Source organism: Polychytrium aggregatum (genome assembly GCF_025602895.1).
Source record: "Polychytrium aggregatum strain JEL109 chromosome Unknown BJ171scaffold_21, whole genome shotgun sequence".
Classification (NCBI taxonomy): Eukaryota; Fungi; Chytridiomycota; class Chytridiomycetes; order Polychytriales; genus Polychytrium; species Polychytrium aggregatum.
Window position 1 is genome coordinate 538,555 of NW_026516223.1, and position 27,201 is coordinate 565,755.

Below are 27,201 nucleotides of genomic sequence, written 5' to 3' on the forward strand. Positions count from 1 at the left end.
CAATCTCATTGGTCCGTTGTGATGCTGGTCATCACACTATCTCCTCCTTAAACTACGGCGTGTTCCATCTTGAGTTCTCCTGGGGCCAGGCTTGTCTGGGTAGCGTCGGTGGTACTCCGCGGCCACCGTTGGGGCAAAGACAATGTCGGCGGGCTCCCAACTTCGATCGGTGACCGGGTAGCCTTTCCAATCGATGAGATAGTGCAGCTTTCCGCGCACGAACTTGGAGTCTAAGATCTCTTCGACCTCCCACTCCAAGTTCCCATCGATGACCACCGCAGGGGGCGGCGCTTGCACCCGACCCGGAAGCGAGTTCTTCTTGTAGGGCTCAAGAAGAGACACATGGAACACCGGGTGCACCTTTATGTCCTTTGGCAAGTCCAGGCGGAAAGCCAATGTCCCGACGGCCTCGAGGATGGTGAATGGTCCAATCCTCTGGTAATCCAGCTTCTTGCTTGGGCGAGTGGTGCTGATGTTACGAGTCAGCACCCAGACTTGATCGCCCGGACGCAAGTCGGGAGCCTGGGACCTCCGGAGATCTGAGAAGTGCTTGTAGTCAGACTTTGCCTTCTCAAGATTCTCCTTCAACAGTGCCAGGTTCCGCTGGAGATGTTCAACCCTCTCCGTGGCAGAGGGAACATCAGGGCCGCCAGCGACAACGGGGACTTCGAACCTTGGGTGGAACCCATAGGTTGCCAAGAATGGCGAGGCATGTGTTGACGAGTTCTCGAGGTTATTGTAAGAGAACTCGGCCAACGGCAGCAGCTCGGCCCAGTCATCTTGCTGATACGACGTGTAACAGCGCAGGTATTGGTTGATGACCTGGTTGACCCTCTCAGTCTGTCCATCGGTCTGGGGATGGAAGGCCGTGGACAGACTGGTTTGGATCCCGAGCTGCGTGCAGAGTGCCTTCCAGAACCGAGAGGTGAACTGACTTCCTCGGTCTGAAACCACTGTGTCGGGGAGGCCATGGAGACGAAAGACATTGTCGAGGAACAGTGACGCAGTCTCCTCCGCCGACGGCAGTGAACGCCAGGACATAAAGTGTGCCATCTTTGTGAGGCTGCATACCACCACAAAGATGCAGGTGTGACCCTTGGACTTTGGCAGATCAGTGATAAAGTCCATGGTCAGTGTCCCCCAGGGTCGATCGGCTGTCTGGAGTGGCAACAGGAACCCAAACGGCTTGTGTCGCGGAGCTTTCGAGCGTGCACAGGTGTCGCACGTCGAGACGTACTCTTTGACATCTTTCCGATAGGTTTGCCACCAAAACTGTCGCGATACCAGAGCCAGAGTCCGTCGGATGCCTGGATGACCCACAGCGACTGGGTCATGGCACGACTTGAGCGCCGGAACTCGGCACGACTCTGGGACCACAATCCTGTTCTGGAAGGTGAGGTACTGGCCATTCCAGACGAACTTCGGGTCACGACGGTATTTGTCTAGACCGGGATCCCGAGCCTGCTCTTCGGCTATGAGCTGCAGCAAATCCACAGGGTCACTGCGACTTGCAACCGAAGAGCGGGCGTCTCTGCTTCGGAGCACGCGTATCACCGCGGCAGGATCGAGAAGCAGAGGCGGATCCCTCGACACGGAGGCCGACGAAGGGATGTAGTCCGAGCGACGAGACAGGGCATCGGCCTTGCCGTTCCTCGCACCAGGACGGTACTGGATGCGGATGTCGAACCGAGACAAGAACTGGGACCACCGTGCATGACGCTGGTTTAGGATGCGAGCCGTTGCCAGGTACTCCAAGTTCTTGTGATCGGTCAGAACGGCAACGGGATGCTGGGCGCCTTCGAGGTAGTGTCGCCACGCCTCGAAAGCCTCCTTGATCGCCAACAGCTCTTTCTCGTATATGCTGTAGTTACGTTCAGCATTCGAGAGTGTCCGCGAATGGAACGAGCAAGGATGAAGGCGATCATCAGCACCCCGCTGGGAGAGCACGCATCCAAGCGCAAAGTCCGACGCATCTGACTCTACGACGAACGGCTTGGATGGGTCCGGATGCACCAGAACGGGCTCCGAAACGAAGGCATCCTTCAAGGATCTGAATGCTTTATCGGCTTCGCGGGACCACTGGAAGCCATGCGTCTTCCGGAAGAGCCGAGTCATGGGCCCCGCGATCTTTGCGTATCCATCGATGAAGCGTCGATAGAAGTTCGCAAACCCGACAAAGGATCGAAGATCCGAGATGTTGCGCGGTATGGGCCAATCCAAGATCGCAGAGAGCTTGGATCGCTCCATACCGATGCCCTCGGGCGAGACCATGAAACCAAGGAACGAGACCGAGGTTTTGGAGAACTCGCACTTCTCCAGCTTGCAATACAGCTTTGCAGCTCGGAGCTTCGAGAGGACCTGCTTGACGTGCTCTACATGCTGCGACGGATCAGCACTGTAGATCAAGATATCGTCAAGATACGCAATTGCGAACTGGTCCAACTCGGTGCGCAGGACGTCGTTGATGAAGTGCTGGAACGTCGCTGGCGCGTTGGTGAGCCCAAAGGGCATCACCAAGTACTCGAAGTGCCCATATCGAGTACGGAAAGCTGTCTTCCACTCGTCCCCGGAGCGGATGCGCAGCAGATTGTAGGCTCCACGAAGGTCCAGCTTAGTGAACACCTTCGCGCCTCGAAGTCGGTCCAGCAGCTCGCCGATCAGCGGTAAAGGGTAACGGTTCTTTACCGTGATACCGTTCAGTGCGCGGTAGTCAACGCAAAGACGAAGTGAGCCGTCCTTCTTCTTGACGAAGAGGATTGGTGAGCCTGCTGGGGACGACGAAGGACGAACGAATCCCTTGGCAAGATTCTCGTCGAGATAGTCACGCAGAGCGTGAAGTTCGGGCTCGGACAGTGAGTACAGAGGCCCGAACTTTGGCGACTTGCCCGGCTCCAAGTCAATGGGGCAGTCATAAGGGCGATGCGGAGGCAAGGAGTCAGCTTCCTGTTTAGAGAAAACAGACAGGAAGTCCTTGTACTCCGCAGGCACTTCGACAGTCGCAGTGCTCGGCTCGTCAGTGGGCAGGACATGGACCTGAAAGATGGTCAGGGGTTGCGTTCCATGCCTGCATGCATCCAAAGACTCGCGCATCGAGCGGTAATCAATGCTGCAGACGCGGAGAGGAGCGTCCGAGCTGAGAGGAGGGGCGTGGACAAGGTCAGAATAATGTTCGACGGTTACTTTATTCTGAACAATGTCCGAAGAACAAACAACAGGAGGAGGTACATCAAGGAGGGAAAGAGAACTGACAACAGAAGAAGGGGTTTGGGAAGAGCGAAGGGGTTCGGGAGGAACAAGACAAGAAGGGGAAGACGAAGGTGGGAGCGTAGGAGAGGAGCTTAGATCAATCAAAGGAGTGGAATCATCAAGAAGGGGAGTGACATTGGAGGAAGTGGAGCAAGACGAAAGAGAAGTAGTGCATGGAGAGGGGTCGGAATCAACAGAAGGAGGGAGACAAAGAAGACCGCGAGACCAGACAATCTTGGGCTCGGCGGTGCGCAACCAAGGAAAGCCAAGGATAAGTGGTTGATGTGGAGACCTGATCACATCGAACCGAAGGCGTTGCGAGACGTCCCCGAGAATCACCTCGAGTGGAGCAGTCTCGCGGAGGATGGGGCCAGACGACAGCGGCTTACCATCCACGCCTTCCACTGCCAAGGGCGAAGCCTTGGAGCAGGTGGGGACAGAGTGTCGAGCAACAAAGTCCTCGTCGATAAAGTTGCCAGAGGCACCAGAATCGACAAGTCCTTCGCACGACAGAGAATCACCAGAAGGAAGACGAACAGCGACGGGAACAACCAACGAGCAACGACGAACAGACGAAACACAAGACTTTGGTTCGGTACCAGCTTCGGCACCAGGGTTGCGGCTAGCACAGACAGTTAACTTTGCCGAGGGTTGGCAGGACAGCTCAGGTATTTGCACCTGTGGATGAGGTGCAGTTCCCAGTGACACCAGAGGTGCCACGGGTACTATGCCAGAGCTGAGAGTGTCCGCCGGTCCAGAGGCAAGGCGAAGCTGTCCGCACATCACTGCTTCCCCAGTACTTACCAAAGGCACCTTACCAATGTCTTCACTTTCGGAAGGCGGTGGGCACGGCTCCGGTTCAAGGCCTTCACTTAGAACCGGGCCTGGTCGTTTCCCGAACTGAAGTCTTGCACTTCTCCATCTTCGTAAACGATGGTGCGGATGATCCTCGGGCCGGGAGGTCCAGGGGGCGGTCCGGTAGCTCTGGTAGATCCAAACTTGACGGGGCAGTTTCGTACCAAGTGGCCCTTCTTGCCACAGTACAGGCAGAGTCCAAAGCGGCGGCGGCGTTGTTTCTCCTCGGCGGTCAGGGGTCCAGAGACGGCAGAGTCCACTTGCATGGGCTCGGAAACAATGTAGGAGGGGTGCGGCGGAGCGAGGACGGGCGCGGGAGCGATGGCGGGAACGGCAGCGGAGGCGGAACCAAAGGCGAACTGGGAAGACCGGTAGCGGGCAGGCGTGCTTCGGCGCTCTTGACGGCGCTCGCGGATTCGTGCATCGAGCTCGTTACAAAGCTCGATGTACTCCTCCAGATCTCGTGGCAGAGGGCGAACTCGCGAAAGTTCGTCTCTGACATCATCCGACAAGCCAAGTCGGAAGAACGAGATCTTTGCACCGTCGTTCCAAGTCGTATCGGCGGCAATACGAAGGAACTCGGATGCATAGACTGCGCACGGGCGGTTGCCCTGAGACAGTGTGGTGATCACTGACTCGGCAGTCCTGGCCCGATCAGGGTCGTCAAACACTTTGGAAAAGCGTTCTAGGAAATCGCCAAAAGAGTTGAGTCGGGGATCACCCATCTCAAGCATCGGAGTCGCCCACTGGAGAGCCGGTCCAGTGAGCAGACTAATGACGAATCCGACCTTAATCGGGTCAGCAGGGAACCGGTGGGGCTGCATTCGTATATACAGTTTGCACTGATTTACGAATGCCCGGAACCCTTGCCGGTTACCGTCGTAACGGTCCGGCATCTGCACGCTGTACCCAGCGGCAGGAGCATCGCGAGCTGTCCGGAGCTCGGCGAGCTCGGCCTCCAAGGCACGGAGGCGGTCCACGAGGGCAGGATCCATGGCGGGACTGGGACTGGGACTGGGAAAAAAAAAAAAAGCGAGGAGGTTCAAGAACAGGAGAGCGAAGAGGGCTCAGACACAAGTGTGCTTGAGGTTCGGACAGGACTAGGAAAGGGGCGGGGCTAGGAGCGGAAGATACCAAGCAGGTGGTATCAGTAGAAGAGAGTTCGAACAAAGTGTAAGGAGTGAACAAGCGCAAGGACGAAGACCAAGTGCTTGGTATGAGCTTTATTAGCTTTTAGCCCCGAACACCAAAGAACAAGTTTTGTTCGAACTGGTGTTCAACATAGGCTCAGACATGCAGGGCTATTTATAGACCGGGAGAAGGTCGAGGGGCAAAAGTGGGCGAGAAGGGTGGAGCATCACAGAGAAGCGAGAAGGGGGTGCGAGAGTGGCTGGTGTGCAAGCGAGAGAGGCTTGGCACAGCCCGGGGACATGTGCCGAGCGGTGGGGGAGGCAGGAAACCAGTAGACGCGGGTGGCAACGGCGCGTGCTCATGCATGGGGGCAAACAAACACGTGGGGACTCATGATTGGTGCGGAGGGCGAGAGCATGCGGGACAATCTCATTGGTCCGTTGTGATGCTGGTCATCACAGCAACAGACCCGCAAGCTGCGAGGGGGTCGTTTCCCGAGTGCGGCGAGCCGAATAACTCGCCGTCGATCCTCAAAGTTCGCGGCTGATCCTCTCACTCTACTTGCAGGATCTATGTCTCGGGCTCCAACACCCTGGCCAAAACTGGACTGGGCTATGCAACCTCGGGCGACTATGGCTTTGCTGAGATCAAGAAATATGTTTCAGTGCTGCGGGCTGCCGGGGTAGAAGTCTTCATCTCTGTCGGCGGATGGAACTACAACTGCTATCCATGTAAGACGAAATCGCCCCGCAGCAGCAGTGTCTCACAATGAGTAACACGCACATAGGAAGGGCAGCGATCAATTGTGTCCTGCATCCGCGTTGCTGAAACTGTGCCATTGCAGATTTGTATATGCGTTTCAGCATCTACAATCCTGGGAACGGCCCCAATTTCTGGAAGATTACCCAGTATGCCAACGGCCAAGCCAGCGGATGCACCGAGTCCAACATGTGGTGCTATGTGTAAGTGCCAGTATGGGGTGTGTAGGTCGAATCCGATTGCCCATCATCACACTGCAGACTGCAGACAGCGTCTTACCTGCCCAATCTGCCTTCCTTGCTCTCAGCTGCGAGCCCCAGAGTGAAAACACAACCTTGTCGAGCTTCACGATATTCCCAGAACCCAGTAACAGCGCTTCTTGGACAGCGGCCCAGTCCTACATTCAAGCTGGTGCGGCCTCGGGATACGCTCCAACATGGCATCCGCAGCTCTATGGCGGGGCCCAGTACACCGACTCGAACGGCGTCACAACCATTGTCCCGGGCAACTCGGATTGTGAGTGCAGCACAACAACGCGGGACTGCTGAGTGATTAACAGAGGCTAGATGCGAGCTGCCAGGGGGGCAGTGCCGTTGAATGCAGTGATTCACAGTTCCCGACAAGTCCCAGAGCGGCAAAGCCCGCCGCTTCGACTCACACAGCGTCCATGCACACATGCCTGGCTAACTCCTCCTGCTGCTGTTCATCAGGGAAGAGTCAGAACCGAGATCCATATCAAGATCTGGTGTTCTTGGCAAAGGACCTGGGACTTGATGGCATCGACATTGACTACGAAGAGACCTGGCACGCCGACACCTTCAAGGTCAGCACCTCGGCCTCGTCACCACAAGGCCCGTTCAGCATCCACCAGGTGAGCCATCTCTATCCATTGGCCCAGGGGAGTCGGCACCACCAGGAGCAGCTCCAAGCCGCAACCGAGACGGTCCAAAGCAACCTGATGCTTAACAAGGAAAGGCTGTGCCAACTAAGTGTCGGTGTCGCCCATCACTGCCTTCCAGACGGTCTACAAGTATACGGCCATTGCTCGGGATATTATGCTCAACATTCAAAAGTTCTATCCCACGTGCAAGCTATCGACGGCAGCGGCGGCGACCGGAGCCCAGACGACCAGTTGGTGGGGCGGCAACCTGCATGGGCTGTGGGCCATCATGAAGCAACTCTACCCAGACACCTTTGCTTTCATGACACAAGGAAGCAACGCCGGCGGGCTCAACATCATGAGCTACGATCTCTCAAGTAACCCGACATTCCACGAATGCCCGACGGACAATATATGCGACCTGCCTGGCCAGGTCAACTTTTACCTTAACACATATCAGCAGATCAGTCCCGGTGGTGTCTATGTTGGCTACGAAGTCGGTCAGCCGTAAGTCGCTGCTGAAACCCTCGCTTTGGCACGGGCCGTTGTTGGAGCCGAGCATTGACGCCCCCCAATGTTGTTCCGCTGCTGGATCGCAGGGCCTATCCCGACTACACCCAGGACCCAACGCACCAGCTGCCCCTCACGTCTTCGGCGCTCCAGCAGATCATCCAGTCTACACAGCCCCAGTATCAGGGTGGCTTCTTCTGGGAGCTCTACAAGGGCCCCGGCAATCAGCCAACTAGCGTTAACCCTGTGAGTAGCTCGCTCCGCACGATCAAGCTCCTCTGTGAGGTGGCGGCTTTTGGCGGATGTCGCTGCCTCGAATGCACTGCTCGCCACGGACACATCCTAACCTCAATTGGCGGCAATCCCAGACGACAACATCACAGCAAATCTGTAAGGCAGTGCTCGGGTCGCAGAACAGTCGCTGTGCTGGGGTAATTCCCGCTCCCAGCAGCCCGCAGCCTTCCTCATCGACGTCTTCGAGCGTCAGGTAAGACACAAGCCGACAGGGAAGAGCGTGGTGGCTACTGGTGGTTGCTGGTGGTTGCTGGTGGTTGCTGATGGCTGCTGGTGGTTGCTGGTGGTTGCTGGTGGTTGCTGGTGGCTCGTTCGTGATCCAAGAGTACTGCATCTGACCACAATTTCTCGACACCCTCCTGCACGGGCTGATGCCTTAGCCGGCCATTCTGCCCCGTTCCCACCTTCAATCCGAGCCCGAGCCCAAACCCAAGCCCCATAGTAACCACAACGGCTATTGTCGTAACAACAACGATCCCCGCCCAAGTCACGACAACAACAACCACAGCGACATCAACTACGGCTGTACCGACGTCGAACCCGAGCCAGCCCACTGCTGGCAAGCCATGCACCCAGTTCGGTGCCTATGCTTGTGGCTCGGCAAATGACATCTTGATTTGCAGCAGCGTGTGGCTGCAACTTGGGGTGTGCTCGCCCACACAAAAGTGCATGTCGGGTGTCTATGTGTGTGTCTGATATCAATCGGAACGAGGGGTGGGGTGAGGGGAAGGTCAGTGCCAAGTCGATGTGCATGGGAATGCATGAGTCAATGTACACTGTATTCAGGGGGAAATGAGACACCTGCCCACAACCCATTTGTCAGGGTAGTATGCGATGGCATGCGTCCAATGGAGGCGCATGCAATTCAACAGATCACCTCCGAGCGAAGACCACCGGTCGCAGTGCAGCGATGCGGAGATCGAGGTGCTATGCTTGGCCATGATTGCGATGAGTGGATGGGTGTATTCAGGTCACAGAAAGAAACCCTGTCATGGCTCAACGGGGTGTCCCATTTCATTTTGGAAACGCTGTAAAACAAAGCTACAGACAACCATCATGAACAATGTACGTGCTTCCACTCCCATCTGAACAAGAAGCAGGGTATCCCCGTTTCACTCGGAAAGCGCTGTGGAAGCGCCGTCTCGCTTAGTTTCCCTTCGCGCTGGGACAGAGGACAAGTGTCTTTCCACAGGAAAACCGTGTTGCTTACAGATGGGCAAGAAGCTCACATCATCGGAATAGCAAAACACATCAAATCGTGGGTTGAAATTATCGAAACCAATGTTTATTGTCAGCGCACACTCTTCAAGCGAAAGTAGAGGGGCGGTTGGCAATGAAGGTCTTGACGAAGCGCTTGCTCGAGGGGCGGAGGACGCGGTGGGGAAGAGGGAAGCGGACCTTGGGGTCAGCAACCTGCTTGATGTTGGCACGGCGGACATCGGCATCCTTGACGTGGGCGACCTTGATGATGTGGATCGAGTGGAAGCGGGCACGGTGGCGAGCAGCCATATCCTGGTAGCAGGCCTCGACGGCATCGCTGCGGGTCAGCTCACGGTACTCCTTGTACATGTTGTGGGTGCCGGAGCGAGAGTTGTAGCGGAGCCAGATGCCAAAGTTCTTGACCTTCAGGGGAGATCGGTCGAAGATCTGCCGAAACAAGGGGGGGGGGGCAAAGTCAGCGATGCAGCATAAGGGGACACCGAGCGACGCAGCGATGCGATACAGCCCGCAACACTCACCTCGTTGACCGAGACGATCTCGCCAGAAGAGGGCTTGACCTTGTGGGCCTGCTTGATGAAGTACCAGAAACGAGACTTGGCAACAACCTCGTTGGGGGCAAAGAGGCGCATGCGCCAGAGCTTGGGGGCCTCGGCACCCTCCTTGGGGAGTCTGCGTCCAACAACCTGGTACTCGTGAAGTCTGCCCATTTTGATTCTGCGAGCAACAAAGACACAGGAGACGAGTCGTTAGCGACGGAGTGTGCCACGAGTGCCAGTCTATCACAGCGCCGAGGGGATATGATCGGCGCACGTCTTGATCGAGGGCAACATTCGGCATCGATCTTGCTTGCCCGAAATGCGGCCAACTTGCATTCGTGTCGGAGCAGTGTTGCCGATTGCCTCAATCCGGGAAATGTAGCCACTCCAACCCAGTCGCACGTCGCAGGCGCTCCGACTGCCTTGCGATGCTCCAAGCCATTATTCGCGGGCCCCGGCGCCGCCTCGTCAGCCAGCCAAGCTGCACAGTATCCGGTTCTTCCTCGATCCCGACGTGGCACACAGACTGCGTCTGCGTTTGGGCTTCCAGGATGCATCCGGCTGAGCTGATCACGAGAGCACACTGGCCGAGTCCGCGGACGCCGGTGCTCCGTCTGATATGCGGGCGAACGGGTGTCGGCATGGGCCTGTCGATGTGACCCACAGCCTATAAGGCCAACAGAGACGCTCCAGATATTGTAGCTCGTCGTCCGCTTGGATTGTTTCCGAGACCGTCGTCGGATCCAGACTGCCCAGCGATCCACTGATAGCGAGTCGCACATCCTCCGAGTCGAAGGCGATATACGCCTGTGTCCGGCGCTGCCACAATCCGGGCGCTGCCAATACGCAGCAGGCAGAACACGGCCGCAAGCTGGTCGGAGCGGGCAAGGGGCGATGCTCTACCTTAATTGATAATTTAACCACGCTAACCGAGACGGGCAACGATTTGGTCCTGACGGGAGAAGAGGAAGGGAAAGAAAAGGATGTTCACAAGAGCCAACTCTTTTACTCTGGTCTCGGCAACACCGGAGCGAGAGCGCCGAGAGCGCGGCGAGGACACAGCGAGGCGGCCCGGCGAGGCGACAGAAAAATGCGCCACGTGTGGCTTGTGCGGCCGTGGCGCAGCTATCCGAGCCGGATCGAGCCGGCGGCTGTGCGACATTCCCGTCGCGGAAAACCAGGCGGCCGCGATCTGGGCTGGATGCACCCAGCATCGGTCCTGCTGGCCATCAATCCATCAACCCATCAATCCGTCGAGCCGCCGAGCCGCCCATCCGATCCTCCGTCGACTCGCCGATCTGCTCACCCACCGATCCCCACAGCCATGTCGGAAGCGCCGTCGCTGCAGTCGTCTGCCTCGGATCTGTCGCTGGACGAGCCCGGAGGCGGCCAGATCCGGCTTGCCCAGGCCATCGACGACGAAGCCCGAGCCAGCGCCCTTGCCATTCTCGAGAAGGACCAGAAGCCGGTGCAGCCCTTCTTTGCTCAAAAGTATATCCGCGAGGCATCCAAGAGCTGGGACAAGTACGTTTGACGGAAGCATCGCCAGGAACCAAGTTCCGGCATCGAGGGGGGGCTCTGCAGCGCGGGGTTGATGGCAAGAGCAAACCCTCCCCGCGTGAAGTTCGTGGGCTAACTGTTGCCATTCACGGTCTCTGCAGGTTCTATAAGGTCAGTATCTTGACCAGCATGGCCATTTTTGGGTTGCGACGGCGATCTGCCAGCGATTGGGGTGAATACAGCAATGCATACACAGCTCAGCAGAGCAGCGCCGAGTTGCTTGGAGGAATCATCTGTGATGGCGAACCGACACCCCAGACCAACCACGCAAGACTAGCAGCGACATCCGGACAAGCCGGATGAACAGGGACCACGGGATACATCGGATGCAGGGGTGCATGATTCAATATGGCCAGATGCATCGATCTGGCTTCCAGCACCACGCAGCTCGGAGCGACATTACATGACGACGACGATGCTGACCCGCGATGTCTGCCACAGCGAAACACCGTCAAATTCTTCAAGGATCGCCACTGGACAGAGAGAGAGTTCCCCGAGCTGCAGTCCACCGGCGAGAAGAAGGTAAGCGGGCCAGCAAGCACCAACGGCAAAGTCGATTGCAGAATCAATTGGAGTCCGTTGCAGCGGATGGGGATGTGGTAATGGCGACGAACGGTCGAGGGGTGCTCATGGCATGTGCTCCCGACCTAACGCTTGTCCGCCATTCTGTGCGCCTTTGCAGACACTCCTCGGTAAGTGTGGTATCAACCTAGATCTTGGAAGCCTTGCATCGACACCACTTGCAGTGGCACATTCGATCGATGGACGACTTGCTTGCTCAACGACAGTGTTCTCGCGTTCAATACCCAACACTCGGGAACATCAGAAGTCGGTAGGTAATAGTTGTTTATCGCCACGAATCGATTCGTGGCGACACTGGAGTCTGGCACGTGAACCTGTGGGACCGTTGCGCCGAATGAATGCTGATGTGGGCATTGTGTGGGACTGTCGCAGGATGTGGTGTCGGCAACTTTGTCTTTCCGGTACTGGAGGCCAACCCGGACATGTTCATATACTGCTGCGACTTTTCCAGCCGAGCAATTGAGTTTGTAAAAGTAAGTATCGAGCAGCGCTTGGTCGGTGCCCAGCCACGGGGGCACGACATGTATTTACTCGTGCAGGGCGGCGATATCGTCTTGCAACGACGACTGTGTGCCCTTGAGCTGTGTTGTATTGAGAATCCCGTGCTTCCTCCCCCCCCCCAGGCTAACGAAAACTACGACGAGTCGCGATGCCTGGCCTTTGTTTGCGACATCACCCAAGATCCTCTCACAAACACGATTCCAGCCGCATCGCTGGATCTGCTCTCGTCGATATTCTGCCTGAGCGCGGTTCCTCCTCAGTAAGCGACCTTCTCCATCCACCTGAACACTGTGCTTACGACATGGCTGGCTCTCAGTCTGCAAGTACGGATGCGGACACTTGGGGAAGGGAATATCGAGCGACACGGCATTGTGCTGGTTGGGTCTGCCAACAGTTGTCGGGACCACCCAGACTATTTCATCTTGCTGAGTCATATGGACCTGCTGCATCCGACACTGATTCGCATCGGTGCGCGTGATACAACCGAGCAGGAAGCTGCAAGACGCCGTTAACAACATCGGCGCGGTGATGAAGCCGGGCGGCCTGGTCATGTTCCGCGACTACGGGCTCTACGATGCTGCCCAGCTGCGGTTTAAGCCGGGCCACAAGATCGACGACAACTTCTACGTCCGCCAGGATGGCACGTTCTCGGTCTACTTTAGCATCGGTAGGCGGCGTGCTCCTGGTGGCAGTCGCTGATGCTGTGTTCGCAGATCCGTGTCTAACATTGTCTCGATCCGCTTCGGGGGGGGGGCGGACTCTTTTGGCGTTGTCGGAAACAGAGCAGCTCAAAGAGCTCTTCGAAAATGCTGGCTTCGAGGCGATTGCGATCGACTATGTCGAGAAGGAGATTGTGAACCGGAAACGAGAGCTGTCGATGCAGCGTCGGTGGATCCAGGCCAAGTTCCGCAAGCTGTGAGGCGTTCTGTTGGGCGGCATGTTGGTTGTCCAGAGCCCGCGCCTCCATCGGCTCCAATACACATCCAACTCACGGTGGATTGTCTGAGTCAAGGGCGATACTTTCGTGGTGCTGCTGCAGGCCCAACCATGACTCCCGGCGAGCGCCGCCTCGTTGTTGCAGGGTTCTGTATAGTGCACAAGGTTTATTGGATCGGATGGCAGGACATTAAAACTGGGGAGCCTTGCCGGTGAGGATGGTGTAGACTTCGACGTATTTGGCCATGGTGTTGTCGATGACGTGGACGGGCAGGGTGACGCTGGTCTTTTTGTCAAAGTTGATCGACTCGAGGTAGTCGCGCAAGTACTGCTTGTCGAAGCTATGGAGCAGGTGTTGAGGCGACGATGTGGAGGATTGCGTCAACATTGATCGTCATCCCTCCACAGGGCAACTGCGATTGTGATCGTTGCTGTTTCTGCCAAGACCGGCGGCAAGGGACACCAGGATCGGCAGCGGAGGAGAGCACAGTCGGGGGAAAGGAATCTCTCGCCTCTCGAACTCACCTGGGCTGATTCTGGCCGACGGTGTACAGGTCGGCAGGCCAGAAACGAGAGGAGTCTGGCCACACGAGAAGCAAAGCGACCGAGTATGACGGAGAGACGGGACGCAAGGAAAGGGACGTCAATAAACAGGGCACCTGAGCTGCCTCACAGACACAGTGAGATCGATGGCCGCAGCGGGCAGCAGTTCTAGACGTACCGGGTGTCAGAACTTCGTCAGCAAGGACGAGATTGCCCTCGGAATCAACGCCGAACTCAAACTTGGTGTCGGCGATAATGATGCCCTTGCTCAGGGCATAGTCGCGGGCCTGTAGAGTACGGTGATGTGACGGACATGAGCGGCATGCGAGGATCTAGCGGACGGCAGCAGATATGGATGCATCTACTGTCGGCTGCGCCGGCAAGACAGTAACACCCGCCCACCTTGGAGTAGACCTTCAGTGCAGTTTCGGCGACCAGATTAGAGTACTTTTCGCCAATAATATCGACAACTAAAAGGGGATTAGCCAACACAGGTGCGAAAGTGTCAGAGGCGGTGACGTTGTGTTGAACCTGCACAGTTCAGAGCTTGTTCATATCGGAGATGTGGTTTAGCGCGCAATACTCACGCTTGCTGGGATGGATGTTTTCGTCTGGCAAAGTGGTAAAGTGCAGCATTCATGAGCGAGGCAGCAACGGCGGCTCTCAGAACCAGGGCGTTCGTGATATGAAAGCTGCATGAGCGAGTCCGGCCCGTCGAGTCGTTGCTCGACATTCTCGACGCCAGGCCGATCATTGACGCCGCAATGCAGCTTATGCTCCACCGAGCCCCTCCTCCACGGTCTTGTAGCCGTTACTACGATCCTCACCATGGTCTCCGATCTCGGCCTTGGTGCTCGGGGTGAACAGAGGCTCGGGGAGCTTTTCGCACTCTCGAAGGCCAACAGGCAGCTTGATGTCGCAGACGGTGCCCTGCTTCTTGTACTCCTTCCAGCCAGATCCTTGAGCCGACACAGCACAACACAGCACATCGTGAGAATCCAACCCAATTGCGAGATCCTGCCAGCCCAACACACGCCTGGCGGGCCAATCTCAGCATCTCGACACATTGATGTGATCATGATTTGTGACTCAAGCACCGTTGCACTGCAACGACTGAAGCTGCCAAAATCATATTCCCATGACGGCGGTGCAAGGCGCTGGAGCCATTATCCTCCCTCTGGTCCGGCTGCTTACCGGTGATGTAGCCACGAACAATGGCCTCAACGGGCAGGATCTTGAGCTTTTTGACGAGCATCGAGCGGTGCTGAAGTTGCGCCTTGTACTTGCGGATAGGCTCGGGCATCTCGTCGACGTTGGTGGTGATCAGGTGGTTGGGGACGACATCCTTCAGGAGCTCGAACCAGAAGCCGCTGATTTCGGTCAGGATCTTGCCTTTGTTGGGAATACCCTGTCGATGACGCAAGGGTGCGGCGATGGTGTCGGTTCAGCGCTTCGCTGGGCTTTGGGTCACGCGTTGACTGAGGCAAGCGCGAGCGGCCAAGGACGAGTTTGAGAACCCGGCGAAAAAGCGAGTCTACTCACGTTCTCCATAATGACGTCAAAGGCACTGATGCGGTCCGTGGCGACAAAGAGCAGAGAGTTCTCGTCGACATCGTAGAGATCGCGGACCTTGCCTCGGGCGATAAGCTTGAGGTCGGGAAACTCCTTCAAAAGCGGAAGAGCCAGGCCGGAGGAGATCAGTAAGGGCTTGCCATGGCGGCAGCGTTCCAGGGCGTCCATATCCTTGCCAGGATGTCAAAACGACAATCCCGCCCGAGCTGAAGTGGGCGATGAAGGTGTCGCTGCAACCGAAAAGCCAGTCGTCGCGAGCAGCCGAGCGCTGCCTCTGGCGACAACGATGAGACGGCGGAGGACATACGGTCTTGGTCAGGGCGGCCATGGTTGTTTCGGAGCTGGCTTGGCGGTGTGGGATCGGGCAGGATGCTGGATGGGGAGGCAAGCGGCGGATGGGGAGCAAAAAAAAAAGTGCGGCTGCGTCATTGGGAGGCTGCGCAGAAGGGGCACAAGGCTGCCACCAAACGACGACAAGTCCGCACCAAAGCTCCGAGCAGCAAATCGGCCGGCTCTCCTGGTCAACCCATGGCCGACTCTCCTGTCCACTCACGGCCGCAACGCTGGATTGCCTCCGCATGACCGTGCGAACGACTCGGTATTGCGATGATACGACGGTGGAAGGCGAAAGCGGCTACTGCCGGGTCCTGGCGCAGCATTCGGTGATATTTGTATTTGCTCGGACGCTGGACGGACAGTTGGCGGTGTGGGTCGCTGTGATATGAATAACGAGAGATATACGACGAAGAGGAAATCGAGACAGCGAACGAACTGGATAGCAGCGGTGCACCGAGCCCGCTATTCTCGACCTAGATGGGCGACGGTCGAGCCATGCACAGTCTAGATGGCTGGCTCGGCCTTTTCTCTCTTGGCGCGGCCACATCCTCGCTGCTGCAGTGTGATGGCCACGGCTCGGTCCATCTTGGTGATGGTGCAAAAGTCCAGATGCTTGAGCTGCGGCAGCCTGGCCAGGACGCACTGGCGATAGCCCTTGGCGCTCTCGACCGGATTGCCGTGCAAAGTCAGCGTCCGGAGACGGGTCAGCGGCGCGAGTTTGTCGACATCTTGCACGGCCGAGATTTGGTTGGCGTGCAGATACAGTCCACTCAGATTTGGAAAGCTCAGAAATACCTGAGAAGTAGATATCGATGTGTTACGGCGAGGAATACCAAGATTCAAAGCTCCGACGACCACTCGCTCTCGCAGCCATACCGGATCGATAGTTTTGAGCTGGTTGAATGACAAGTCAATCCAGGTTATGTTGTCGCAGGCCATGCTGACCTTTTGGATTGCTGGCAGCAGTCCCTCCAAGGTAGAAATCTTATTGTTCGAGAAGCGAATGGACTGCAGCTGGTTGCCCTGGCGATACAGCCAGGCGAAGGCGATGATTGTGAGGAGCCGGATGCCCGAAAGAGGAGCGACAAGCAGCAGCCCGACATACCGTTTCCTTGTGAGTGTGAGGACGAGGCTCTTCGGTTTCGGTATCTGTGGGAGTGGTTGTCGAAGGGTTACGAATGGGAAAGGGTGCCAGTCTCGAAGGTATTCGGCGGTCCCGTCGAGAGTTGTACCTTGCATCGCCGTCATGTCCTTGAACGAAAAGTCCAGCGGCAGGGCAGGCACAAGCTCCCACTGCTGCGCGATTTTGCTCTTGATCTAATTGCATCGGTATCACCGCGCGAGGTCCAGGCGTGTGCGCCAGAGCGAGGAATTGATACCACACCCAGGGTTGATACCCGAACGCGGTTCAGGGAGCGTCAGCACGGCGAGTGCGATCGAGCCAGCATCAAGAGGGAGCGGGCGTGCGCCAAGGGCCCCTGACTTGCCTCTGCGTACTTGGAGTCGGCTTTTTTCATGTTGGGAATTGGAAGTGGTGGCGTGGCGAGTCTCACGCGCCGGCAGAGAGCGTCGATGATGGTGCGGCGATACTTTGGCAAAAGGTAGTCCCTTTCCCACAGACATATTGTGTTGCTCCGCCTGGCGGCTCCCTCAATCAGACATGGGCAGGAACCACCAGTATGTCGATGCGCGCCGCTGTCGCAAGCGGCTGGGTAAATCCGCAGACGATATCGGCGGAGCCGGCTGGTCTGGGCAACTGGTCGCTCTCCCGTCTGCGATGATGCTTTGATCTGCCTGGGTGTCTCGGGTATCAACGCTGGCGTTCCATCTATCACCCTCTTCTTGGTCCCGCCACCGTCCCTCGCCTCCATGCCGTGCTGCCCCAGACACCCTGACGACGGACTCCTCTCGTCGAGGCTCCTGTCTCTGGGCAGTGCGGCACTGTCTCTTGGCAGAGCGGGGCTGGCTCTCGAAGGCCGTGGGGCGTCGCCAGGGGCACGGTCGATTGGTGGTGCAGCCAGGATCAGCGGGTCCCAACGGAGGCTCGCTGCCACAGGCCTCGACTGCGAACCTTGGCCGATCCGACGAAAGGATCGACAATGTGTACGCGTCGACGAGGTCATCTCGACGCAGAGGCGGGGGGTGGAGATGGACAGCAGACCAAGGGCTTGCCAGCCGATGTCGCCATTGCGCGAGTGGCAGCGGCAGCGGTGTGTCACGCTGACGGAAGTACTTCAAGACGGGAGCAATCGGTGCACAGCCTCAGGCGGGGCGCTCGGTGATAGGACAGAAGTACTTTTGGCATTCGGCCAATGGGACGGGGGCTCGGCGCGCCAGACCCGAGGAGCGAGAGCCCGGCGAGAGCCTGGCGAGAGCGAGAGCGAGGGTCCACAGCGGCAACACAGCGGCAGCACAGAGGCGGCTTGTGTCTGGCACGCACAATGGAGTGTGTGTGCCAGCAGCGATTGCGATCATGCTGGACTGGGATGGCGAGATCGACCGAACGGCCTCAGACGAGGCAGCCGGGCGAGGGGGTGCGACTGGGCAAATTTCGAGATGACCCCGCAGCGCACCTGCCGGACCAGCTGGCCTGGGCGCGACATGTTGCTGCTGCCCGCCTCTGTCGTCGCAGGAGCGCCGCAGGAGCGTCGCAGCACTCCGGAGGCTGTTCGGCAGCACTCGCCCTGCCGCCTTGTCTCGTCGGTTCTCGTCTGGTCTCGGCAGGCCCCTCGCTGCTGCTCTGTGCAAGCGAGGACCACACGAGGCTGGTCTCGCCCGCCATCTCGCTTGCGGTCACTGGGACGCCGCCACGCTCATCCTGATTCGGCGAGACGCAGCCCAATCAGGCTTGCCGGCCACCGGACCGCCCTTGCTCGCGTGTCTGCTGGCCCGGGCGGCGCTGGCTCGCCGTGCTTGCGGCGGACAAGGCCTTCTGGGTGCGACACAGCCTCCAAAAGCGGCAATCCGGGACGCCTGGCCTGGCTGGCCGTCCCCCCTGCCGCCGGTCTCTCGCTGGCGCCTCGCTGTCCCCTCGCTGTCCCCTCGCCGTCCTCGCCGTGTGCTCTCGCCCGCCCTCGCGACCTCGTGCCTCTCTCGCTGCCAGGCTCGCCGACCGCCCTTGTGTGCACCTCCCCGGTCTCGCCGCGTCTCGCTCGCCGTCCTCGCTGCCCTTTGTGGCGGCCCTCGCTGCTCCTCGCTGCTGGTCGCTCTCGGTGGTACAGCTTTTTCGGCGAGTGGCTTTTTTTTTTCCTCACTCTCTCAATAACAAATAACTCGGTGCGAAAACAGTGGAGCCCCACAAACACCATCGGCCAACTCAGTCGCCCATCGCCGTATAAATACTTGCCCTCGCGACCGGCCCTCCCATCCCCTCCATCCCGACTGCTTTCCGTCGCCTCGGTCCTCCTCTTCATACGATCGCCACCCGGGCCTGTCTCTGCTGATCCAGCTTCCGCCGCCGCCTCTTTTCTCTGCCAACCCCGAATTCTTGCTTCTCCCGCCATCTGAGCTCGACGCCGACATCTGCGCCTAGTTCTCTGCCCGAGCCTGCTCTCCTCCCTCTTGTATTCCACCCCAGCCCTCTCTCGTCTACCCGACCTCTGCGTACTGTCCGAAGAACCTGTTCCTTTCGCCGGTTCTATTTGTTATTCTCGCAGAAGCCTCGTCACTCTCATCCAGAGCGCTTCTTATCCTTCATTATTCTCTGGGTATTCGCCCACTTTTTCGACTTTTGCACTTTTGGGTAACTATCATCCTGCTCTGCCTGCGAGCGAGGCTAGGGGTGAGGGCGGCAACACGCCTGGTAGCTTGCAATGCACTCGGCGGCCGAGGGAGGGTATCTGTTCTGTTGCTGCCGTCCGGGCTGGTCCGGGCCTCCGCTCCACTTGCTGACTGTGACCCCCCCCCTGTGTCTGTCCTCCGCGTCTTTCCTCTCGCAGGTGGTCCCGATTGTGCATTGCCTATCACGGCCTTCACTAATCCAAGAATTAAGTTCGGACTCCTTTTGGGGTTTCTGCCCGGTATGTTGTTGGATCTGGCAGGGCAGTGCGCGGTTGATACCACATACCGGACACTACCGGTGCGTTGATAGCCGGTGCGATGTCGGGGTCGTCCGCTCTTGTACTGACTCAGGCTCCCCCCCCCTCATCTGCATCCAGAACCACCGTGGGCGGAGGGTCTTCGTTGACAAGATCTACGTATAATTAATCCGGTTTACAAAAGCCCATAACTATTTAAGCCACCCCAGCACACTACATCCGTAGCCATGCTTGACGTCTCCATCCCCGTTGATCCACTCTGCCACGAGGCCTTCCCGGCCTACGAGTCCGACACCGAGTCGTTCGAGTACGACCCCCGATCCGTCGATGCCCTCATCCGCAGCCGCCTCCTGTCGCCCTCCCTGACCGAGGCCGAGGCCGAGGACTCGTTCTTTGTCGCCGACATGGGCGACGTTGTCCGCCAGCACAGCCAGTGGAAGTCTCTCCTCCCCCGTGTCGAGCCCTTTTATGGTGAGCAGACACAGCCGCCGCACCCCGCAGGAGGGAGTTGCCTCGCGCCCGCTCGCCCTGGAATTCTAAGAGGAAATGAATCTGGCTCCCTGGACATGTCCTGCCGTCCGCCTGACACCTGTCGCGACCTACCCGAAGAAGCCCGCTACGCCGACGGACGACCTCCGCCTCAATGCGCCACGATCTAATCATCCGACGTGTGCCCTTGCCTCCCTCCAACCTTAGCCGTCAAGTGCTGCCCTGACCCTGTCGTGATCAAGACCCTGGTTGATCTCGGCATCGGCTTTGACTGCGCCAGCAAGGTATGCCGGGCTCTGATCTGGGCGAAGAGGTTTTCCATTGTGTCCTCGATCATGTACTGCCTTTTGGGCATCCTGGGTCAATCACCCCCGAGACTGACTCGGGGCTGTCCTTGCGTGCTCTAGGTCGAGATTCAGACCGTCCTCGACTACGGCGTCGATCCCTCCCGTGTGATCTACGCCAACCCCTGCAAGGGCCCCACCCACATCCGCTATGCCGCCGGCAAGGGCGTCGACATGATGACCTTTGACAACGCCGACGAGCTGCACAAGGTCAAGGCCATCAACCCCAATGCCAAGATGGTGCTGCGCATCTTGACCGACGACTCGCGCTCCGTCTGCCGCTTCGGCGTCAAGTTTGGCGCTTCCCTCGCCGTCGTCCCCCACCTCCTGCAGACCGCCAAGGACCTGGGCGTTGATGTCGTTGGCATCAGCTTCCACGTCGGCAGCGGCTGCTACGATGCTCAGGCCTTTGGCGACGCCGTTGTCCTTGCCCGCAAGGCCTTTGACATTGGCGCTTCCATGGGCTTCAAGTTCAGCCTCCTCGACATTGGTGGCGGCTTCCCCGGCAACAAGAACAAGGGCATCCAGTTCAACGATGTCGCCGCCGTCCTGCGCCCCGTCCTCGACGAGCTTTTCCCCGAAGATATCCGCATCATTGCCGAGCCTGGCCGCTACTTTGTCTCGGCCGCGTTCACCCTGGTCGTCAGCGTCGTTGCCCGCCGCGTCGTGCAGAAGAGCGACGACGAGAAGCCCTCGTTCATGTACTATATCAACGACGGCATGTACGGCAGCTTCAACTGCATCACCTTTGATCACGTTCAGTGCGAGCCCAACATTCTCATCAAGAACGGCTCCTACCTCTACGGCGCCGAGCTCAACGAAGTCGAGTACGACTGCAGCATCTGGGGTCCCACCTGTGACTCGATCGACTGCATCACCCGCACCGCTGTGCTCCCCAAGCTCGACGTCGGCGACTGGCTCTATTTTGACAACATGGGTGCCTACACCCTTGCCGCTGCCTCCCAGTTCAACGGCTTCAAGAAGAGCACCATCCTCTACACCAACACCGAGCAATAAACCACGAGCCCACTGCCGCCGCCGCCGCCCCTCCCTCCACGGTGGGACCACGGTGGTAGCCAGATTGCCCTCGCATTCTTTTCCAGCCAAACCATGTTTGTTTGTGTTGCCATGTATAGTAAGCGATACTTTCAATAGATCATGTGTGGCTGGAGCACCTGTAACATAGACAAACTCACGCCGGCCCCAGTCCTCATTGCTGCTCGAGTGGGGTTGTTGTCGGTCGGGCACAATTGGGGTAAAGTGCATGGATTCGACCGTGTTTCTCCAGACATGCGAGACGATGGTGTTCCACCGCCACCCTTGGACTGGCTGGCTGGTTCGGTCGGCGGCAGGTGCATGAATTACAGCTTGTAGGATGCTGTGGGAGCGGCGAGCTTGGCAGCGGCAGCCTCATCAATGAACCAAACGAGGTTGCCGGAAACAGGGCGGACTGGAGAGAGAGGATGCAGTTTGGGAGCGGATGCCAGCAAAGTCAGTCAAGTCCATGCGAATGCGAGTCAAGGGCAGTGCAGATGGCTCGGCTCCTTTGATGGCAACATTCGCCGCGATCCTTCGGGTCCTTCGGGTCCGCGGCACAAACGGCATCACCACACCAACAGCGGGCACTCACCCAGACCAGAGGGATAGGGCACGTTGAGGTCAAAGATCTCGTGCAGAATGTCGGCCTTGGAGCCACCTGTGGCCACAAAGGCAACCGTCTGGGCTCGGTTGATGACGGGGAAGGTCAGGGTGATGCGGGCCGGAGGCGGCTTGGGCGAGTCGGCGAGCGAGGCGACCCAGGACTGGTGGTCGCTGAGCAGCGCATGGCCGGGGAACAACGAGGCCGTGTGGCCGTCGGGTCCCATGCCCAGCAGGATCAGGTCAAAGACAGGGAACTCATCGGCCGTGCCAAAGACCTGCCGCAAGACCTGGTCGTATGCCTGCGCGGCCTTAATGTGGTGGGTAGCCAGCTCGGGGTCGATGCTGTAGACTTGGCTGGCGGGGATGGGCACAAAGTCGAGCAGGGTCTGCTTGGCGAGCAGGAAGTTGGAGTCGGCGTGGTCCAAGGGAACGCAGCGCTCGTCGGCAAAGAAGACGTGCCACTTGGAAAAGTCGATGCTCTTGTTGTGCTTGAGGGTCTGCGACAGGATCGAGGGCAGCGAGCCACCCGAGAGCGCAACGGTGAAGCGGCCGGATCGGGCGATAGCCTGGGCAGAAAGGCCTTGGACAAAGTCGTTCAGGGCATCTGAGATGGCGGCGTTGGACGGGCCGACGTAGATGGTGGGGGCAGACATGGTGGCGGGCCGCTAAACAGGTTGATAGACAAGCAGACCGATGGCAAGCAGACCGATGGCAAGCAGACCGATGGCTGTCTTGGATCTTGTTCGATCTCAACGCGATCTGACAGCCACACACACACACACACCGCCACCCGTCCCGGTTTCGGCGTCGCGCGGTTTCCTTTTTGGGGATGCGGCTGCTTATGAAATCTTCATTTCCGACGTGGAAGTTGATCCTGCGTGGCCGGCCAGCAAACAGCCAGCCCGCACACCCCCCCCCAGCCGAGAAAAGGGGCGGCGGCGGGTCGTCTCTGCCTGATGCCATCCCGACCGGCAACGTCCTCCGCTGTTGCTGCATCATCTGCCGCGCACCTGCTGCCATCGCTGGCCCGCCGACCTACCCGCCTCGCCATCCGAAGCCCACGCTGTCCCTGCCGTGTGAGAGACCTAACCCGACACCATGGTGAGTGCTGCGACCCGCTGGCACTCAGCGGCAGCCCCCCTCCATCTCAACTCTTGGATCTGGCGCGAACCGAGGCCAGCAGCCGGATCTAGCTCTCCAAGATTCGACGGCACTGGGATGAGAGTGGCTGCTTACGATCTCGGGACAAGAACCAAGCCGACTGCACTTTGAACAATGCGAGAATCAAGATCGAGCCGCAAGCAACGGTCGAGCAATCGCCATATCTGTTCAGCCCCTCGGCTCCCAAGACATGATCTCGAAAGCAGCAGTGATCTCGGCGGCATCACGCACGACATATGGGCGCAGGCTTTATCGGAGCGGCTAGTCCCCGATATGTCGTCAGGCCCAACTGACCCCCATGCGCGCCGACTCGGCAATGTGTCGTCTCGTTCCTCTTGTCGCTAGGCCACCACTGCCGCATCCACATTCGACACCCAGCACGAGGACATGATCGTCAGTATATCCACAATGCCGTTTGCTCTGCATTTGACCCCATTGGCATCGACCTGCCGCGTTGACTTGAGCTCCCTCCCCCTCGGCCATCTCCGACAGCACGATGCCCAGCTCGACTACTACGGAAAGAAACTCGCTACGTGCTCCTCGGACCGCAGCATCCGCATCTTCGAGGTCGAGGAGGAGAACCAGCGCCTCGTTGCTACTTTGCCTGGGTAAGCCTCGAGATAGCGAGCAGCGGTTTCTACATACCGCCGGCGTCATTAGTGTCGATACGATGCATTGACGCTGCTGGAGCGGAATGGTTCTGGTATTGGTGGGCTTGGTCATGCGGCACGCCGTTCTGGATTGACACTGCCAGGAACGGTTTGGTTGACTGGTCAAACCCGTCAACGGACGTGGTATGGTTGGGAAAGCCGATGAGACACGATGCAGTCGCTGATCAGTTCGATTCACCTTTGCTTTGGTCGATGAATGCGCTGTACACGATGTGCTGCACTTGATGTGCTGTGCTCGATGCACTGCACAGTCACCAAGGCCCTGTCTGGCAGGTCGCTTGGGCCCACCCGAAATTTGGCAACCTGCTGGCCTCATGCTCATACGATGCCACCGTTATCATTTGGAAAGAAACCAACGGCACATGGGCTCGATTCTACGATCATACCAAGCACACCGCGTCAGGTGAGACTGGGGGAGGAGGCTATGGTTGAGCTTTGGGGAACGTGCGCACGTTACGACTCTCTCAGCAGACTGTGCGTACTGAACATCGGGATGCACAAAGTGCTGAAACTGTGTGGACAAGCTTCGTCGCTTAGAATGCTTTGTCATGTTGCTGCGAGCGCGGAGGCTATCTTTCGACTTGCTCACTCACTCACTCACTCGCTCACTCACTCACTCACTCACTCACTCACTCACTCACCAGTCAACTCGATTGCCTGGGGTCCCCATGAATATGGCCTGACTCTGCTCTGTGGTTCGGCCGATGGCACGGTCTCGCTCCTGAGCTTCAGCGACGAGATGGGCTGGTACCCCTCTGGCCCCTTCAGCACCAAGTCGGGTGCCGGCATCAACGCTGTCTCGTGGGCGCCTTCGTCCATCTCTGGCTCGATCATCAACTCGGCGCCTGCCAACTCGACTGCGCCTGGCCGCCGCTTCGTCACGGGTGGCTGCGATACCCACGTTAGACTCTGGAGGTTGGTATCGAGTCAATGCGATTTGGCGCTGGCAAAGACCGCCGAGGCACTCTGCACCGGAGCCGGGATGGCGCTCTCAAGTTCGCCATGATACACGCCGGTACCTTCCCTTGGACTAGAGTCTTGACACAACCCACCACATACTGACAACGTGCTGCTGCCCATTGCCACAGAGAGGAAGGAGACAAGTGGGAAAACTACGAGACTCTGGAAAAGCACAGCGACTGGGTTCGCGACGTCAGCTGGGCCCCGAACCTCGGCATCGGGCCAAACACGATCGCCACGGCTTCCCAGGACAAGACCGTCCTGATCTGGACCGAGACGAGCCCGCAGCAATGGACCTCGACTCCCCTCCGAAGCGATGGATTCCCCGATGTCGTCTGGCGAGTCAGCTGGTCGGTGTCGGGCAACATCCTTGCCGTTACCTGCGGCGACAACACCGTGACCCTGTGGAAGGAGAACCTCGATGGCGTCTACAGCCAGATCGGCGAGCTCAAGGACCAGGCCGCGTCCAACTAGAAATGTCTGCGGCAAGGACCCGATGCGGATGTGATGCATTGGATGTCGTGCCGCGAGCAAGCTTGGGCTGCAGCTGTCCACAACCACGACAAAAGTCCTCGTGCATCTCGTTGGGTGGGTGCGCCTGGACGACTTGTGCCCGACAGCCTCATGGATCAGCTTGCCCGTTGGTGTTGATCACAAGCCGTGGGTCTTGCGTGCGAGATGAATGACCTGTCCAAATCAAGTTGGCGCGACCTGGATTGATGTGGGCTTTTGTTGGCATGCTTCTCTGTTCTCAATACACACACCGATCGCAAGAATGGGTCAATAAGTTTGATCGCCCCTGCCTTGGGTAGCCGGCACATCATCAGGATCGAATGGGCGGATGCAAACGGACTGGTGGCTCGTGTGTCTGAGACGGGGGGCAGTTGGAGGATGCAGCAAGAATTTGATGCAGCGAGAGCTGACGCAGTGTGCATCCGGTGGCAGGGCACGGTGGTCGCCAGGCCGTCGCTGTGTCATATGTAGTCTCCGCGGCATATATTGTCTCCGTGGCTTGGTTATTTTTCATGTTTTCTCTTCAGGTGGTCACATCGCAGACCCCTCGTCAGCTGCCGCGACCGTTCCCACGGTTACCACCGACAGGGTCGATGAGCACCCCCAACGCCGCCCGACGCGATCGGGCCACGCGGCACCCTTGAGCAATCTCGGGCGGCTGGGCAGGACATGGGCTGTGCGATCTGAGGGAATATTCCGACTGGGCCAGCCCCGTGTGATGCGGCATCATCTGGCTGCAGAGCCTCGAGCGCAGGCGGTTGGTGGTCGGTTGAAGGCGCGGGCCGAATGGGTGAGCCGGACCCATTGAGCAGCGGGGGCGCTGATGCAACCCGCCTGACCGACCTGCGCAAGACAACCTTGGGGGGGGGTCTGTCCACCCCAAGAACAACAGCCAGGTGGCTTGAAGGCGCTAATGCAGAAAGGCGTCATCTGGCCGTGGTGTCTGGGCCTGGTGTGCCCGGCGACGCGATGTGGGGAACACATGCAGGCGGCTGTGGCCGGTGCCGCCGATTGTGCCCCCTGCACGAGTGATTTTTGCGGCGCTGCTGCTACGGGGTCAGTGTGGGGCTCAGCGCCCAGGGTCATCCACCCAGTAGCGCAAGAAGCAAGTCCTGTGGCTGCACGATCCTTGTGGGTGTTGCTCTGGATGCCGCTGGCGAACGGGGCCGCTGCCAAGACAGATCTGGCGAGCGATGCAGGCAGAAGCGACAGCACCCGCCTCAGCGTGCGTGCCTGATAGTACCGCGGCTCGCGGCTCGCAGCGACCAGAACCAAAGTTGACGCAGCCGCGGATCCGGCTCGCGGGCATGGGCGGGTGCGACGCTGAGCGGCATCGACTGTCCACGTTGCTGGGTCACGCTGGATCTGATCGATTTTTGCGGCTGGTTCGGACACGGCCACAGATCCTGTGTGACCGCGCGGTGGAGCAGAGCAGGCGCGCGGCGGCGCCCGTTCTTTCTTTTGCGACCTTGCTCTGAGGCGGCTCCACCCTTGCCTGCACAGTGCCGGTGTGGGAAAGCGAGCTGTCTGCTGTGTCTGCAGTGTCTGCTGTGTCTGCACTGTGTCTGTGGGCGGTCGTCCCATTGACTGTGGGCAGTTCTGTCCTGTTGCGTGTGTCTCGTTCTTTCTGTTTTTTTTCGGTCGGTTGTCTCTGGCGCTCCTCCCGCCTCGCTCTATTCTGCTGAGCGAACAGGCGAGTATTCAGACAATTCCATTCGCTTGATGATACCGTCCGATTAACGATACGCTCGCTGAATGATGCGCTCGCTTGATGATACGCCTACTTGATAATAACCCATCCGGTCGAGTCCGTCCACATTGGTGTTCGGCCTGTCTTTCCAGCCCACCTCTCCTTGACAGTGATGCCGGCCACCAGCCGCTTTCGCTGCTGCTGTTCTTGCCTTCTCTGTGCGCCGGCCTGTC

The 27,201-nt window shown here is 58.5% G+C and overlaps 8 protein-coding genes across 8 annotated transcripts; 4 read left to right on the plus strand and 4 right to left on the minus strand.

Moving 5' to 3' along the window:
* Positions 1 to 5,624: 5,624 nt before the first annotated feature.
* On the plus strand, positions 5,625 to 8,413 carry BJ171DRAFT_599621 (uncharacterized protein; the record flags this gene model as incomplete). Its single annotated transcript, XM_053114943.1, has 9 exons — positions 5,625 to 5,674; positions 5,800 to 5,963; positions 6,077 to 6,194; positions 6,299 to 6,507; positions 6,702 to 6,862; positions 7,011 to 7,378; positions 7,471 to 7,627; positions 7,750 to 7,868; positions 8,056 to 8,413. 9 exons carry the CDS (start codon positions 5,625 to 5,627, stop codon positions 8,369 to 8,371), a joined length of 1,662 nt encoding a protein of 553 aa, XP_052966170.1. The 3' UTR covers positions 8,372 to 8,413.
* Positions 8,414 to 8,832: 419 nt separating this feature from the next.
* Positions 8,833 to 9,929, minus strand: BJ171DRAFT_128605 (ribosomal L18ae/LX protein domain-containing protein). Its single transcript, XM_053105622.1, has 2 exons — positions 9,415 to 9,929; positions 8,833 to 9,322 (listed from the first exon to the last, which is right to left on the minus strand). Exons 1-2 carry the CDS (start codon positions 9,601 to 9,603, stop codon positions 8,981 to 8,983), a joined length of 531 nt encoding a protein of 176 aa, XP_052966171.1. The 5' UTR covers positions 9,604 to 9,929; the 3' UTR covers positions 8,833 to 8,980.
* A 1,411-nt stretch (positions 9,930 to 11,340) lies between these two features.
* BJ171DRAFT_424633 (S-adenosyl-L-methionine-dependent methyltransferase) lies at positions 11,341 to 12,994 on the plus strand (the record flags this gene model as incomplete). The annotated part of the gene is made up of 5 exons (XM_053107679.1): positions 11,341 to 11,566; positions 11,947 to 12,047; positions 12,198 to 12,334; positions 12,567 to 12,742; positions 12,858 to 12,994. The coding sequence occupies 5 exons, from the start codon at positions 11,341 to 11,343 to the stop codon at positions 12,992 to 12,994; spliced, it is 777 nt and encodes a 258-aa protein (XP_052966172.1).
* A 207-nt stretch (positions 12,995 to 13,201) lies between these two features.
* Positions 13,202 to 15,454, minus strand: BJ171DRAFT_582472 (uncharacterized protein; the record flags this gene model as incomplete). Its single annotated transcript, XM_053114188.1, has 9 exons — positions 13,202 to 13,352; positions 13,537 to 13,591; positions 13,733 to 13,841; positions 13,957 to 14,024; positions 14,142 to 14,165; positions 14,382 to 14,513; positions 14,749 to 14,962; positions 15,097 to 15,219; positions 15,434 to 15,454. 9 exons carry the CDS (start codon positions 15,452 to 15,454, stop codon positions 13,202 to 13,204), a joined length of 897 nt encoding a protein of 298 aa, XP_052966173.1.
* Positions 15,455 to 15,480: 26 nt separating this feature from the next.
* On the minus strand, positions 15,481 to 16,928 carry BJ171DRAFT_507625 (leucine-rich repeat-containing protein 51). Its single transcript, XM_053111240.1, has 5 exons — positions 16,695 to 16,928; positions 16,568 to 16,611; positions 16,339 to 16,485; positions 15,680 to 16,257; positions 15,481 to 15,498 (listed from the first exon to the last, which is right to left on the minus strand). Exons 1-4 carry the CDS (start codon positions 16,708 to 16,710, stop codon positions 15,967 to 15,969), a joined length of 498 nt encoding a protein of 165 aa, XP_052966174.1. The 5' UTR covers positions 16,711 to 16,928; the 3' UTR covers positions 15,481 to 15,498; positions 15,680 to 15,966.
* Positions 16,929 to 19,726: 2,798 nt separating this feature from the next.
* BJ171DRAFT_424751 (pyridoxal-dependent decarboxylase) lies at positions 19,727 to 21,349 on the plus strand (the record flags this gene model as incomplete). The annotated part of the gene is made up of 3 exons (XM_053107685.1): positions 19,727 to 19,970; positions 20,196 to 20,272; positions 20,396 to 21,349. The coding sequence occupies 3 exons, from the start codon at positions 19,727 to 19,729 to the stop codon at positions 21,347 to 21,349; spliced, it is 1,275 nt and encodes a 424-aa protein (XP_052966175.1).
* A 94-nt stretch (positions 21,350 to 21,443) lies between these two features.
* On the minus strand, positions 21,444 to 22,701 carry BJ171DRAFT_599627 (uncharacterized protein). Its single transcript, XM_053114944.1, has 2 exons — positions 21,963 to 22,701; positions 21,444 to 21,782 (listed from the first exon to the last, which is right to left on the minus strand). The coding sequence occupies exons 1-2, from the start codon at positions 22,624 to 22,626 to the stop codon at positions 21,694 to 21,696; spliced, it is 753 nt and encodes a 250-aa protein (XP_052966176.1). The 5' UTR covers positions 22,627 to 22,701; the 3' UTR covers positions 21,444 to 21,693.
* An 820-nt stretch (positions 22,702 to 23,521) lies between these two features.
* Positions 23,522 to 25,239, plus strand: BJ171DRAFT_558784 (WD40-repeat-containing domain protein; the record flags this gene model as incomplete). Its single annotated transcript, XM_053113172.1, has 5 exons — positions 23,522 to 23,527; positions 23,627 to 23,742; positions 24,057 to 24,208; positions 24,450 to 24,720; positions 24,894 to 25,239. The coding sequence occupies 5 exons, from the start codon at positions 23,522 to 23,524 to the stop codon at positions 25,237 to 25,239; spliced, it is 891 nt and encodes a 296-aa protein (XP_052966177.1).
* Positions 25,240 to 27,201: the final 1,962 nt, after the last annotated feature.

Bases quoted from the DNA above. Each gene is read 5' to 3' on its own strand.
- BJ171DRAFT_599627 (XM_053114944.1), bottom strand. From the start codon at position 22,626: ATGTCTGCCCCCACCATCTACGTCGGCCCGTCCAACGCCGCCATCTCA. The intron at 21,783-21,962 runs GTGAGTGCCCGC...CTCTCTCTCCAG, and splicing joins GCCCTATCCCTCTGGTCTGG to TCCGCCCTGTTTCCGGCAAC.
- BJ171DRAFT_128605 (XM_053105622.1), bottom strand. From the start codon at position 9,603: ATGGGCAGACTTCACGAGTACCAGGTTGTTGGACGCAGACTCCCCAAG. The intron at 9,323-9,414 runs GTGAGTGTTGCG...TTGTTTCGGCAG, and splicing joins AGATCGTCTCGGTCAACGAG to ATCTTCGACCGATCTCCCCT.
- BJ171DRAFT_507625 (XM_053111240.1), bottom strand. The intron at 16,486-16,567 runs GTATGTCGGGCT...CTGTATCGCCAG, and splicing joins CTCACACTCACAAGGAAACG to GGCAACCAGCTGCAGTCCAT. The intron at 16,258-16,338 runs GTATGGCTGCGA...TCTACTTCTCAG, and splicing joins AGCTCAAAACTATCGATCCG to GTATTTCTGAGCTTTCCAAA.